Here is a 13,525-nt window from a genome sequence, read left to right as displayed (position 1 = left end):
CTTTGCACCCAAGCCCAGTGCAGGACTGCAAAAATTCCTTCTCAGTTTCAGAAACCTATTTGCAACAAAACGCAGGCTTGGACTAAAGACTGACTTTTCAATGACACGATGTGGCAGCTTCACTTGAAGATTCAAGATGTAATCATTCACCTCTGTTTGCGATGAAGCTTGTTATCAAGCCTTAATAGGTGCTCCAAGAATGCAAAAATGCCTGTCAAGCCGAACTCCTCAGACACACCATGTGTTAGTAACTTTTAGCTGAACCAACAGAAATACCAAGCCGGCTCCCTGCCTCTGTCACCCAGATGCAAATAATCAAAGGAGGAGATTTCAGCAGAGGTAGCTCGGGACCTACCCAGAAGCCGCCCGTGCCATGTGCAGCCTCGTGCTCCCACCCAGGGCAACTGGGGTGCCCGAACGGCCGGTCCCTGGGGTGGCCCCGACCGCCCCGCAGCTCGCCCAGGGGGGTCGCACAGCGCTGCTCAGCCCTGCTGTGGGCACCTCGGCCCCTTCCACGCCTCCTGTCTGGTCCACGCAAAGTGCAGAGATGCTCTTGGGCCCATGGCTTGCTGCTTGGTGCAAACAGCAAGTCTTTTTTGTTTGTTTTTCCCCCCTTCAAGCAATTACACATTGCTTAGGTTTGTTTTATGGCAAGCATGAGGATAGGTGATTTTTTAACTTTGTCTTCTCATCTAACTGGAATGGCACCAAGACTCTGAGTAGCTTTTTGACAGGCGGGGGCAATCGCTTATTGGTGCATGTAATTAAAAACTCATTAAAGCAGAGCTCATTTTCCTCATTATTACTTAGTCTTTAGCACTAATTCTTTAGCACTTAGTCTTTACTGTTTAAGAGGACAAGACTGAGCAGACTGGGACAGATATGTCCCTCTGGTCCTTCCTCTCAGACATTGACTTGGTCATTTTAATTTTGTAGCGAAGCCTCAGATGCTGACCAGGAGCTGCAGCTGCAGAACCTCATCCTTAGCTCTGCTGAACACGAGCTGGTCCCTGAACCACGAGCTGGGTGATGTGCTGGCACAGCCAGCCAAGGACAAGTGCTTTCAAGCAGCTGAACATCAATTTGAGGAATAGAGGAGGGCGACGAAGATGGTTGAGGGCCACGAAGATGGTGAAGGGCCTAGAGGGGAAGACGTATGAGGAGCGGCTGAGGTCACCAGGCCTGTTCAGCCTGGAGAAGAGGAGGCTGAGGGGGGACCTCATCGCAGTCTACAACTTCCTTGAGAGGGGGAGTGGAGAGGCAGGTGACCTGTTCTCCGTTATCACCAGTGACAGGACCCGTGGGAACGGTGTGAAGCTGAGGCAGGGGAAGTTTAGGCTGGACATCAGGAAGAGGTTCTTCACTGAGAGGTTGGTCGCCCACTGGAACAGGCTCCCCAGTGAAGTAGTCACTGCACCAAGCCTGTCTGAATTTAAGAAGAGATTGGACTGTGCACTTAGTCACACGGTCTAAACTTTTGGGCAGACCTGTGCAGTGCCAGGAGTTGGACTCGATGATCCTTATGGGTCCCTTCCAACTCGGGATATTCTATGATTCTATGAAGGCTCGAGGAAATTCTGTGCAGTGCCACAAATCCCACCCCTGCTCTGCCCAAGCTCCATGATACAAACAGCCCTTGACCAGAGGACAAGCCCAACAGGCTTTATTATTATTTTTCCCTCCTTCAAATGAAAAGGCTGGAGAGAAGCAGCAGGGCTCTCTCTGCTCAGGCTGATATGGAGAGCTGCAAGATGCAGCTTCACTTCAGCACATACAGATGGCCTCCCCGAGGAGGGCTGGTTCACCTCCAGCTCCGAGCAGAGCAACCGCACCTCCCGCACCATCACGGACACAGCTCTGAAGTCAAAAGCCAAGTGTGCAAGGATCAGCCCTTCACAAGCACACTTGCACACACGCAGTCTTACACCTGTTGGCAGTGCAGAGGGGATGCCTGGGCACAACCACAATTACGCATGCAAACGTACCCAGCTGCTCCATGATCTGCCTGCAGGGGTCAAAAGTCCGCAAGGGTTTTGGGTGCTCGGCTGGCCTTGAGCTAACACCCCCACAGCATGCTCCACTCGTAGGCTATTGAACGAATTCTTTAGGACCTGCTTACATTTTTCCCTTCTAAACACTTTTGCCCCTTTGGTTTAAGAACAAATATAAATGGCAACATACTGTGTGTTAGCAGAAGCCTCTGGCTTTTAAAACAAGAAGAGGGTTTTGCAATGCTTGCCACTGCGAAAAGATGAGCTGCGCATCCTAGATGTTAAATCTAACAATCAACCCAGTACGACTGTGATAGGCATTCAAGTTGACTAATGTAATAAATAAAAGTGATATGTATTTAATGACCACATGACTGATTCTTCCTTTACTTGGGTTTTTGCACACCAGTAATCAACACTAATTTCTATTGGCTTAAATAAGAGAACAGGGTCCCACAGAGTTACACTGCTGTAAGATACTCATGTAAATGAGAACAAGTATTAAGCTCTGCAAGAATCTAAATCTCTACCCACTCCACCCTGTGAGCCTCTCTGGAGCAACAGGGGATTAGCTACATTCATTTTAAATGAACGTCATTTATCTCAAGTATTTAACCAGGAAATCCCGCAGAGATGAGCCTCATTTTCTGGCAGATGCTTTGCAGTATCTTGTAATATTTTTTTGTTTATTTGCTTTAAGCATGACCTGGTCTTTGCCCTAACCTATCTCACTGGGGTCTTGGAAAAAAAAAAACAACAACAAAACACGCCCCAAGCACATGCCAAACCGATTCTTTAGTGTTTCATCCTCAAAGAAACATAAGAAGTTACTTCTGATCAAAAAAAAAAAAGAAATCAGTCTTTTGGAGAAAATACCCATGTCACAAATGCAGTGTGAACACCACAAATACCACAGCTGGACACAAGGACAATTACACACCAGCAAGAGTTTTTGTTCAGTACATAGAGGAGCCCATGAACAGGAACTGCGACAGCAACGAGTGCTAGGTTTGAACACTCCTCAACCCTGCCGGGATTCTTCTGGGTCAGAATTTAACTCCCAGCTTTATACATTATCAGACCAAGCACCACTCTGACCACCGTGGGATTATGCCATAGTCTGCGTATGCTTTGCCTGCACAACTGCAAATTCCCCAGGCGTTGGGGCTACACTTGAATTACCAATGCAGTCTCTTTTCTGCTGCTGCCCTTTGCCTACATCTACTCACCTTTTATTCCAGAGCAGTCAAACAGAGGGACAGAGACCCCAGCTTTTGCTTCGCCCTGCAGTGCATGGGCAGAAGCAATGGAATAACCTCAACTCATGGAATCACAGTATCATTCAGGTTGGAGAACACCTCTAAGATCATCCAGTCCAGCCTTTAACCTAGCACTAAGTCCACCACTAAACCATGCTACTAAGTTCCAAATCCACACGTTTCTTGAAGATCTCCACGGACAGTGACTCAACTGCTTCCCCGGGCAGCCTATTCCAATGCCTCACAACCCTTTCAGTAAAGAAATTTCTCCTAATTCCAGCTTGTTCATCATCAGGGCAGCTCAAAGGTTTGTACAACACCCCTGAAATCCCCGCAGTGGCTACGTGCCCCGGTGATCCTGCCATGCGAGAGTGCTGATCGCGTGGGTAGGGCACTGGACATGGGCTTCACAAACCAGCATTAAAAAAAAACGCTGTGGAAAGAAGCTATCTCCAGGATGCACAACTGAGAGCAAAGCAGGGTAGCCTATACATTCTGTTACATAGGGGTGCCACAGCAGGTGGCAGGCACTGCAACAACATGACCATCACCAGCAGCGATGGGGACACCACCACCGGTGAACAGAGGACACTTCAGAGGTCAGCAAAGTGAGGAAGCCACCCTGAACACCCCTGTCCCTGTCAGCCTCTCCAGCTGGGGCTTGGCTGGAGCCTCCTTCCCTGCAGCAACTCAACTCGATGTTCACGAGCCCCCTGGAGCTGGCTGCTTGACCCTTCTGGCTCAGAAAAAGGGAAAAATTGGTTCCGCTCCCAAGGCGAGAAGCCATTTAATCCATTTGCATTGCAAAGTCACAGATGCACAGCAGCCAGAGGAGAACGCTGTTGTGCCTCCCCACAGAGCCACATCTTCCACACTTTAGGAACACGGCTGTTCAGCAGGAACTGGCAGATGAAACTATGCGAAACAAATAAGGCCACTGGCTGGGCTAATCCTGCATTTACTGTAAGCTACTTTCCCTCTGCGGATCACTACGTGCCCACCTTTTGGAGCAAGTGCAATGTTCCAATGAGGCAAGAAAAAGGCAAATTGTTTAAGAACACCTGGCTCTCACAAAAACATCTCATACGGAAATCTGGGAGCACGCCTTCTGCCTTTTTAGGTCTGTTTAAACACAACCTAATGACAAGCAAATCCCTTGTTCCAGGAAAGCCACCACAAAATTTCTTTACTTTTTAAAGGGAAGCTTTATTTACTGAAGGCTGTGGGCAGGGAAGGAAGGCTCTCTCCCCATCACTTCCAGCCAAAGTACAGCAACTAGCAGAGACAAGGGCGGTGTGCGTTGCATCCTCTGGAAAGGCTTTAGCCTGGGTTTTCCCATGTCCTGAGTACTGCTGTTCATATTTCCAAGAGTAGAGACTTTCCTCATGCCTGCAGAGGGCTTTTGTGGCAATGGTGCAGGTACACCAACCACTAACCTACTCATGGAGGAAGAAAATGAGGCACGAGGTATTCTGCCCCTTGGCATGAAAGGACAAACCACGACCTGGCCCAGACCAGTATCCTGTGAGGCCAGGGTCTGGGAGATGTTTCTGTCCTGCAGCACTACCAGACCTTCCCTTACCTGCTGGAATATTTCTGAAAACATTCACAGAATCACAGAATGGCCGAGGTTTGAAGGGACCTCTGAAGATCACCTGGTCCAACCCCCTGCTGAGCAGGATCACCTAGAGCACCTTGCACAGGATGGCATCCAGGTAGGTTTTGAGTATCTCCAGAGAAGGAGACTCCACAACCTCTCTGGGCAACCTGTCCCAGTGCTCTGTCACCTTCCCAGTAAAGAAGTGCCCCCTCATATTGAGCCAGAACCTCCTGTGCTTCAGTTTGTGCCCGTTGCCTCTCGTCCTGTCACTGGGCACAACTGAGAAGAGACCGGCTCCATCCTCTTGACACCCTCCCCTCAGATATTTATACACATTGATGAGGTCTCCCCTCAGTCTCCTCTTTTCCAGGCTAAACAGGCCCAGCTCTCTCAGCCTGTCCTTGTGTGACAGGTGCTCCAGTCCTCTGATCATCTTTGTAGCCCTCCTCTGGACTTGCTCCAGTAGTTCTGTTCCATTTAGATGAAAGCATCCTGCTCGCTAATCTAATTAAGTAGAATTAAACGGCATGCACTTCTTTTGAAAAAAACAAAACCCAACAAGACTGCTAACTTACGTCAGTGCACAAAAACTCCCAAATCCACCCAACAGCAGGCACCACAAGCACCCACCTTCCTTCCTCATCCTGTGACCCCTGCAAGTCCTCCTGCAGCCTGGTGTGGGGCTGGTTCCTGAGTGAGGCCAAACCCTCAGCTACCCCACTGTGCTGCGTGGCTTTTGTGAAGTGCCACGCAGCCCCTCTCCACCTCAGTTAATACTTCTGCAAACAGGGTGAAGTGCTCAGTATACATCCTTTCCTCGGAGTAAAGTCATCGCTGCTTGAGAACTGAGAAGCACCTCGAAGTGCCCAGTTCAAAGACAACGTTTTTGATGGAAGCAGCTTGGGCAGGAGCCTGGCCCAGCTGGGTAAGCACCAAGAGTCAATCCCTGACCACCTCAGGGGGCTTCTCATCTACTTCCCCAACAGTCCAGGCCACGATTTTGCCAGGGAGGAGTTGCTGGGAGTGCTGAGAACCACAGCTGTGAGGCTGAATCCTTCCCCAGGCAAAGGGAACTGCTGCCTTGGAGGAGACAGATGTTTGCCCTGGAGAGCGCTCGGGGGAATCTGCACTCGGAAACATTAATTAGTAAAAATGAAACAGGTGTAAGTTAATCAAAGTCTCTACATGACAGAGCAGTCTAAGTAGCACGTACAGCCTCAGCCTCCACACTTGGCATGCACTCATCTGTCTTCCTCACTGCTGCAAGGAAGGATCTTGTACCATCAGGCTGCAGGGAGACAGGGAGGAGATGCAAGGTGGAAGGGTCCCACAGGAGCAGCTCTTCTGCCAGGTTTTACTTTACTTATAAAACAGCCTGACATGCATTGTAAAACTGAGGGTTTTTTCCCCCCCAAAACCATACCCAACATCTTAGTTTGTATCAAGCTATCAACTTCAGCAGCACATTCAAAGACAAAAAGAACTCCCAATAGTGATAATATCACAGAATCATAGAAAGGCTTGGGTTGGAAGTGACCTTAAAGGTCATCCAGTTCCAACCCCCCTGCCATAGGCAAGGATTCTACCCACCTGATCAGGTTGCCCAAAGCCCCATCCAGCCTGGCCTTGAGCACCTCCAGGGCTGGGGCATCCAAAACTTCTCTGGGCAGCCTGTGCCAGTGCCTCACCACCCTCTGAGTGAAGAATTTCTTCCTAATGTCTAATCAAATCTATCCTCTTTTAGCTTAAGACCACCCCCCTTGTCCTATCATTATCCACCCAAGGAAAGAGTTCTTCTCCATCCTTTTTGTAAGACCCCTTTGGGTTTTGTTTCATAAGGAAATTTTAGCAAACTTTTTTCTTCAAAGCAGCAGTAAATAAAGGTTTTAAAAAGGGAAGAAAAATGAAAAAAGGAAAAAGAAAGGAAAGTGCAGAAGTAATAGAGCTGGAAAGATGCAGACCTGAGGTAGATGTGCTGGTCTGCAGGGGGAGCTGCTGGAAGAAAACGCTGATAGTGACTCCTTACAGAACACATTGTGATTTATTATTTTCTTTTTTTTTTTTTTTTTTTTTTTTAAATTCTCTGTATACTAAATTGATTAATCCCAAAATAAAGCACCTCCTGCCCTACTGTATCTCACATGCTCCTGTTAGTTGCTCTTCCAGTCCCGAGGACAGTATTTCCTCCTGTTTTGCACAGCCTGATGAATACTACATCAGTGAGTCAGACATTATCGCCTTTCCCCCGGCAGAATTTGAGACCACGGTGGGAAGAATAATGCCACAAACTACCAGCTTGTCCTAGAACATTTTGCTTAAAATGTTGGCTGACATAAAAGAAACAAGTCTAAAACTATTTATCTGTCCCTGCTCTCACGAGAAATACAAAAAAGCCCAGAGGGTTATGATTCTGTTGGGCAGAAATTGATGTCAGCTGCCATAAAGCTGGCCTCACATAACACTGAAGACTATGCTGAACACACGTATAAGGCATTTGAAACCTGTCTGCCTGATGTTAAAAGCAAGAGATACGTTCCTTGTACATCAGTGAAACCTTTGGAAGAAGGAAACTTTAACACTGTTTATGTGGGAAACAGGGAGGAAAAAGGTAAAATACTGATGTGCAACTCACCTTGACCTCGATGAAGTCTGGTTTACCCAGCGATACCAGGTCAGCATAGGCTTTGAGTTCATCCACGTTCCAAGCTTTCACCAGTGTCAGCCTATAGACTGTACGCTGTTGCTGTAAAAAAAAAATAAAAAATAAAAATTCATTACCAATCGACACTGACACATGGATGATGTTCCAGCCTTCCATACAGCTTCAAATAGGAAAAAAAACATTCATTTATTCCAAGAAGCCACAGGGTAAGACAAAGCAGACCCAAACCAGGAGCCACTTCACTTGTTCTTTGAAGGAAGCTCCACATCTGTGAGCTGAGCCACCTTTTGCTCTACAAAGCCCCATCTCCTCTCTACAAAACCCAGGCACTTCATTTTCACAGAAGCTTTTACTTATTTGGAAAATAACCAGGAACTTTCTCACTTCAGTTTACTTCCCCAGGCTTAAAATCTCACCATTAGTTGCTCTACAGCTATTTTATTTCCTCCAGCTGGATCACCTGGCCCTGGTCACTTTTGGACAGGCTGAACAAGGACAGACAGAGCATTGCCTGCCCCTGTCCGATAACTCTTCCAGCACATTAGGTACAACGTTACAGAGAAAAGGCTCTCGGGCAATCAGTTACGCAGAACATTTTATTGGAAGCACAAAGTAACAGCTAAAAATCACAGCCAGGAAACAGTGCAAGTACCTCACTTACAACCTACTGTTACAACAAGTGTGGCACAAACTGCTATGGACAACCACGGTACCTGCAGCACTCGTGGCTGCAAGAGCAGCACCCACCCCTCGCTGCCCTCCGCATCCCCGACAGACCTGGTCCCTCCATTCCCGTGCCGAAGACGAGCCAGCTGAGCGCTGCGGGCAGCTCGCGCCGCACCAGGATGCCCCGGCTGGATTTATCCCCGTGCACTGCTCCAGGCAGCGCCCTGAGAACTTCTCTCCTTGGAGTTACTCAGATGCTTCCTCCAAGGGCTGCTCTCTGCAGCAGTTACTGGTGACAAAAGGACTTTGGCCATCAACGCATCCTTAATCACTTGGCCATGGGATGGATCCGGCTTCCCTGCCTACATCTGCCCCTTTCCCCTCTCCTTCCCTTCATCTTCCACTAAATTCTAGAGGTAGGTGAAATACAGCGTTCTGGACAACTTTCTGGTTAGATTTTCTGGATTAACTCCCTGCACTCGCTCAACACATCAGCTGCATGATGTGACAAAGGCCACTACGCACCAAGGCCAGGATTTCACAGCACAGCAAGGGCTGGAGTCGGGTTCTCCTGCTCCACAAAGTCCAGACTTTCATCGCTTGAATTAAGAGATTCTCCCTTACCTATTAACATGTCTGTGGCATACGGTTACCCCAATTTCAATGCCACTTGTGATACACTATTCAGTTTATTCCATTTTTTCCCCACCACAGAACAATGAGGTAATAAGGATATCTGCTGCTGAACTGAACTTTTCATCACAAAACCTCAGACCTTTATGCACTGCAATGCCCTTGTAGCATCCCACTGGCTAGGGCAAAGCCAGGACAGGGGCCAGGACACGGCTCTGGTTTTGTTCACTCTATCACCCTTCCCCAGATAAAACGAAAGTTTCCCACTCTCTATCTATCCCAGCCACATTTTACCTCTGCAGGTCCCTCTGGCCTACAAGCAATACAAGTGAATTTTGCCCTCTGTGTAAAAATCAACTCATCACCGTCCTAAAACAACATACAAGTGTTTTCCATGGAAGAAAAAAATTAAATCAATATTCTACACCAGTTTACTATGGAATCGTTCCGGGTTATTAACAAGTAACTAGAACACAAACAAAAAAAAGGAGCACCTCCTTCCTCCAGCTAACAGCAGAGAAGAGCAAGGGGCGAGCCTTTAGGGTGCTGGGGTACGTGCAGGGAACTAAAAGCCAATGCACACAAAAGCATGTCCAACGCACTCGGTGCCTGCTGCCTGTCGTCTTGAGAGCCTAAAGCACCAGGTAAACCTGCTACACTCTCCAGGGGTAAGTGTAAGAGAAGACTTAATTCCTACAAGGATTCAACAGTGTTTTGAGAAAATAATTCTATAGTGTAGCATCTTTATTACAGAAGTATGTGGAAGAGTAACTTCAATTAAAGAACAATCGAGAGAATGATTACTGAAGGTCAATTATTCTGTGAACTGAAATACTTCACACATAGCTTATAAGCTCTGTTTTACGCGTAGCATATAAATACATATTTAGAAATGAGAGACTGCAAAATAAATGCATCATTTAGCAGGGAAATAAGAAACCAGAGGGAAAATATCTAACAGGAGGAAAAATGCTGATACGTGCGTGCCTGTCAATCGTCTGAAGTGATTAGATACCCAATTAATCACGAAATGTCTCCCCAAAGGTCAGCCCAGTGGTAAACAAATGCAGGCAGCTTCAAGGCAACAGTAAATAAAGTCATGTTTTTAATACCAGCCCTCAAAGCCTGCTGACACAGACCCATCCTACAGAGCCAGTCCTCAGAGATCAGCAGATCAGGTCCCCGGTGCAATCAGCAGAGTCGGGGGTCCAACACGAAGTGAAGCCTTTAGGGTTGTGGTTTTTTTTCAATAGGATATTTTTGTGCTAAAATTAAGAGCAGATTTCTGGACGTCTCTGTTGTGCACAGAAAGCGTAAGCTGGCAATGAGCACGCGGCAACTGGGACAAATCCATCCTGTTTAAACCAGCAAGGGTAGCACCGCCACTGCTGGCTGAATAATCCGCATCACGGGAGGATATAAAACAGGAAAAAAAACTTAACAGGGAAAAATAAAATACAGGAAATCCATATGTGGGAGGTGGGATGAAAGTCTTACAAAATCTACTTGATCTTCACACAGCAGACGCTATTTGGAGAATTTGAAGACATCGCACTTGTAACAGAATAGTGGACCGGGCAGAAACTGGTCTCAAGTGCCCGAATGAAAAATATCAGCGGATGCATGGAAAGCTCCAGTAGACTAATGAACGAAATTTATAGCTAGCTAAAGTGTGAAGCAGAACAACTGCTTCATATCACCTCTGCCAAGCAAGGAGGGTACGACCTGCCAGTAAATGAAGTGCTGGCAGTTCAGGTGGGCGCTGATACCCCAGAAGACACGTGTGACAAGCTTAAGTCATTTACTGCATTGCCACGCTGCTTGGAGCAAGCTTAGAAAATACCCGAGTGTTCTCCCCAAATTCCACTTCTTTAAGAGATCTCCAGAAGGAAAGAAGACATTTCCTGCTGCAAAGGCTGCAGAGGACCACTCACAGCAAGAGGTGAGCAGCGACCCTAGCTGGCAGCAAAAACTGAGGTGACTGCAGGAAGGTGGCTCTGGGAATGCCACGCTGCGATTTCAGGGGACCACTGCGATTTTTGGCACGGGGGCACGCTGGTTCACCCTCCGTCCCTGGGGGCAGAGGAGCGTGCCAGAAGTACCCACGTCCCCTAGGAGACCACGCTGGAGGGGGCTGCCCGCAGCCAAGGAGCGAGCCGAGCACGTTCACTGCCAAAATACAGCAGAAGCAAATTAAAAAAAACAACCGCAAGTCTCTCCTGCTGAAACGTGTGTGAAATCAGATTGCAAAGATTAACAAACAGGGTTATTGAAAAGGAAACCGACACATGCTTGGTTCTGATCAGCCAGCCCTCCGCCCCGCGCTTACGGCCATCGCTGGGACCTGCCAGCGCCAAAGGTTTCTTGGTCGCTCTTACACACAGCTCCAAAACGGGGCTCCCGTGGGGCTCATAAACATGGGGCTGACGCTACCGAGCCCTGCATCCTGCTGGAGTCACAGACACAGCCTCCAGCACTGCTCACCTCTTTATGCACCCTTCAGAGCGTGTTTCCCAACCAACAGTGCAGCGGCCGGGGCAGGCGGGGGGGCGCAGGGGCAGCAGGACGAGCTGCCCTGCCTCGTGCCACCGCCGCGGGGAGGCTGCCGAGGGAGAGCTGCCCAAGGCACGTGGCCAGCAACATTTGCTTGTGGCGAGGAGCAGGGGAACAGGCGTGCCAGCAGCCGTGACCAAAACCCAACTGTACTAGCACGAATTTTGCAGTAATACAAACATTCACAAAAAAAATCCTGGGCCGTTAGAGGACATGCACGTGCAGCAAGCTGCCAGCCTCCCCCCCCTTCCTGTGTCCGAGGCCCAGTCACTTGCCATCTTGCAAGCCAGGACGAGAGGGGACAGCTCTCTGCCCAGCACCTCGGTGCTGCAAACGCTGGTGTTAAAGTCAGACCATCTTATTTTTTCTATCTCATCTCACGAATGGGTTTTAGGGGCTAATCCCTAATCCCCGTGCTTTGCTCTCAGTTCTAGCAGCTTGTTCCCTCTCCCACGTCGAAACCGGGCTGAGGCGTGCAAACACTTTTCCCGCAAATGTTTTTTTTACACTCATTCTACAGAGGGAGTAAACCTAAATGCCACAAAAAGTGGTTTGAAGCTCCCGCTGAACACACCAGGGGGGTGTCAGATACAGAAAGAGTGGTTTGGTGGAGAGGATGAAATGCTATTGATTTACTTGCACCACAACATTTTCTAATGTACATCAAAATACTTCAGCGTGGTAACTTTCTTCTTGGGGCAATGAAGGCCGCCATGAAGAGCTGTTTCTCCCATGTAAACCTCAGTTTTAATACTCACAAATAGATGCCCTCCATCGTTTGAGGAGTCTAACTGTAAAGTTCAAGTACTTCATAAAACCAAAACTGCTGCAGGCGCAGTACGAGGGCTCCTTCCCCGAGGGGCAGCACTAACCAACAGTTAATAACTGCAGTCCCTGTCTGCTATCCCTCACTTCTACAGCTGATGCATCACAAACTGTTAATTAATCATTACTGGCAGTGAGGGAAGCCGGTAAAGAGAAATAAACTGCTGGAGGTACACCAAAAAAAGTTGGATAAATCAGATGTGAGCGCTGTGGCTGAAGAAACCTCTTTGCAGCGGGGAACATCTCTCACGTGCCATCTGAGCAGGGAAGAGCCTCTTTAAAGACGTGGTACAAATGCCAGATCAGAATGGCTGCGGGGCTAATGGTGCAAAGTGTTAGGCACAATCCTTACAGACTGCTGGCAGTACAAACACACAACCCTGTTTTATTAATGTATTATTTGTATTTGCTTGTACAATAGGGCCCCAGGAGGTTCTCTTAAGCGCTCGAAAACAAGAAATAAGAGCTTAAGCCCTGAGAATTTAATGATCTAAAACATCAGGATATAAAAACAGACTGCAATGCTTTACGCCCCACGTTTCCAGGAAAAGCAACCATTATTTCACTTCAGACAGCCATCAGAATAACATTAGTGTAAAAGAAGAAGTTAATATGGTAACGATCCTTTCAAATGGGTGAAAGTTGAGGGCGTGGAGCCGAATACATGTTGATGTCTAAGGGCTCTTGATGCAAAGCAGCAGGCGGGGGGCTGCGGCTGCCCCTCCGTGGTCTGGGGGTGCTCCAAGCTCCTGCCCGAGGACAGAGCTGCTGGGGCAGCTGCGCAAGCCCACGGGGTGGCAGAGAAGAGGAAACATGGAAGAGAAAACACAAGAACGTGTCCTTGTAAATAAACACCTGGTGGGGGAGTAAAACAGGTGGAGACAGACCCTTCCCAGCAGTGCCCAGTGGAAGGAAAAGTGGCACAAGCTGTAGCAAAGGAAATTGCACTAAAAAACTAATTTCTATGGGGAGGGTGATTAAACACCGGAATTTTTTGCCCAGAGAGGCTGAGGAGTTCCCGTGCTCACCCAACCAGGATTAGTGCTGGGCAAACTGCTTGGGCTGACGCTACTTGCAGCGGACGAGATGGGACCAGACCATCGCTGGAAGCACCTTCCCACCTCAGCAGCTCCCGTTCTGCCTGTTTAGAAGTTGCCAGTTGCCACAGCAGCGTAACAGATTATTCTGAAGTCCCTTGTGGAAAGGGGACCAAGGGCAGCCCACCCAGCGCCTCCACAATGAACAATTCAAGGCAGCAGTTTCAGAGAACCTTCCCTTTGGTTGGATGTTGTAGCACAAAGCCACAATATAGGATGGCAACAGAAAGTGCATGCTG

At 48.3% G+C, this 13,525-nt stretch overlaps 1 protein-coding gene across 2 annotated transcripts in view; it reads right to left on the bottom strand.

Moving 5' to 3' along the window:
* LOC121058083 (S-adenosyl-L-methionine-dependent tRNA 4-demethylwyosine synthase TYW1-like) overlaps positions 1-13,525 on the bottom strand; it is a 107,160-nt gene that overhangs the window by 19,568 nt on the left and 74,067 nt on the right. For both annotated transcript variants that reach the window (XM_040533115.1, XM_040533116.1), the window contains exon 15: positions 7,483-7,593. In XM_040533115.1, coding sequence (XP_040389049.1) covers positions 7,483-7,593 — 111 coding nt within the window. The remainder of the gene's footprint in view (positions 1-7,482; positions 7,594-13,525) is intronic.

The sequence above is a fragment of the Cygnus olor genome, chromosome 20, assembly GCF_009769625.2.
Source record: "Cygnus olor isolate bCygOlo1 chromosome 20, bCygOlo1.pri.v2, whole genome shotgun sequence".
NCBI lineage: Eukaryota > Metazoa > Chordata > Aves > Anseriformes > Anatidae > Cygnus > Cygnus olor.
Note: the sequence above shows the minus strand (reverse complement) of the source record. Positions and strands in the feature narration are given on the sequence as shown.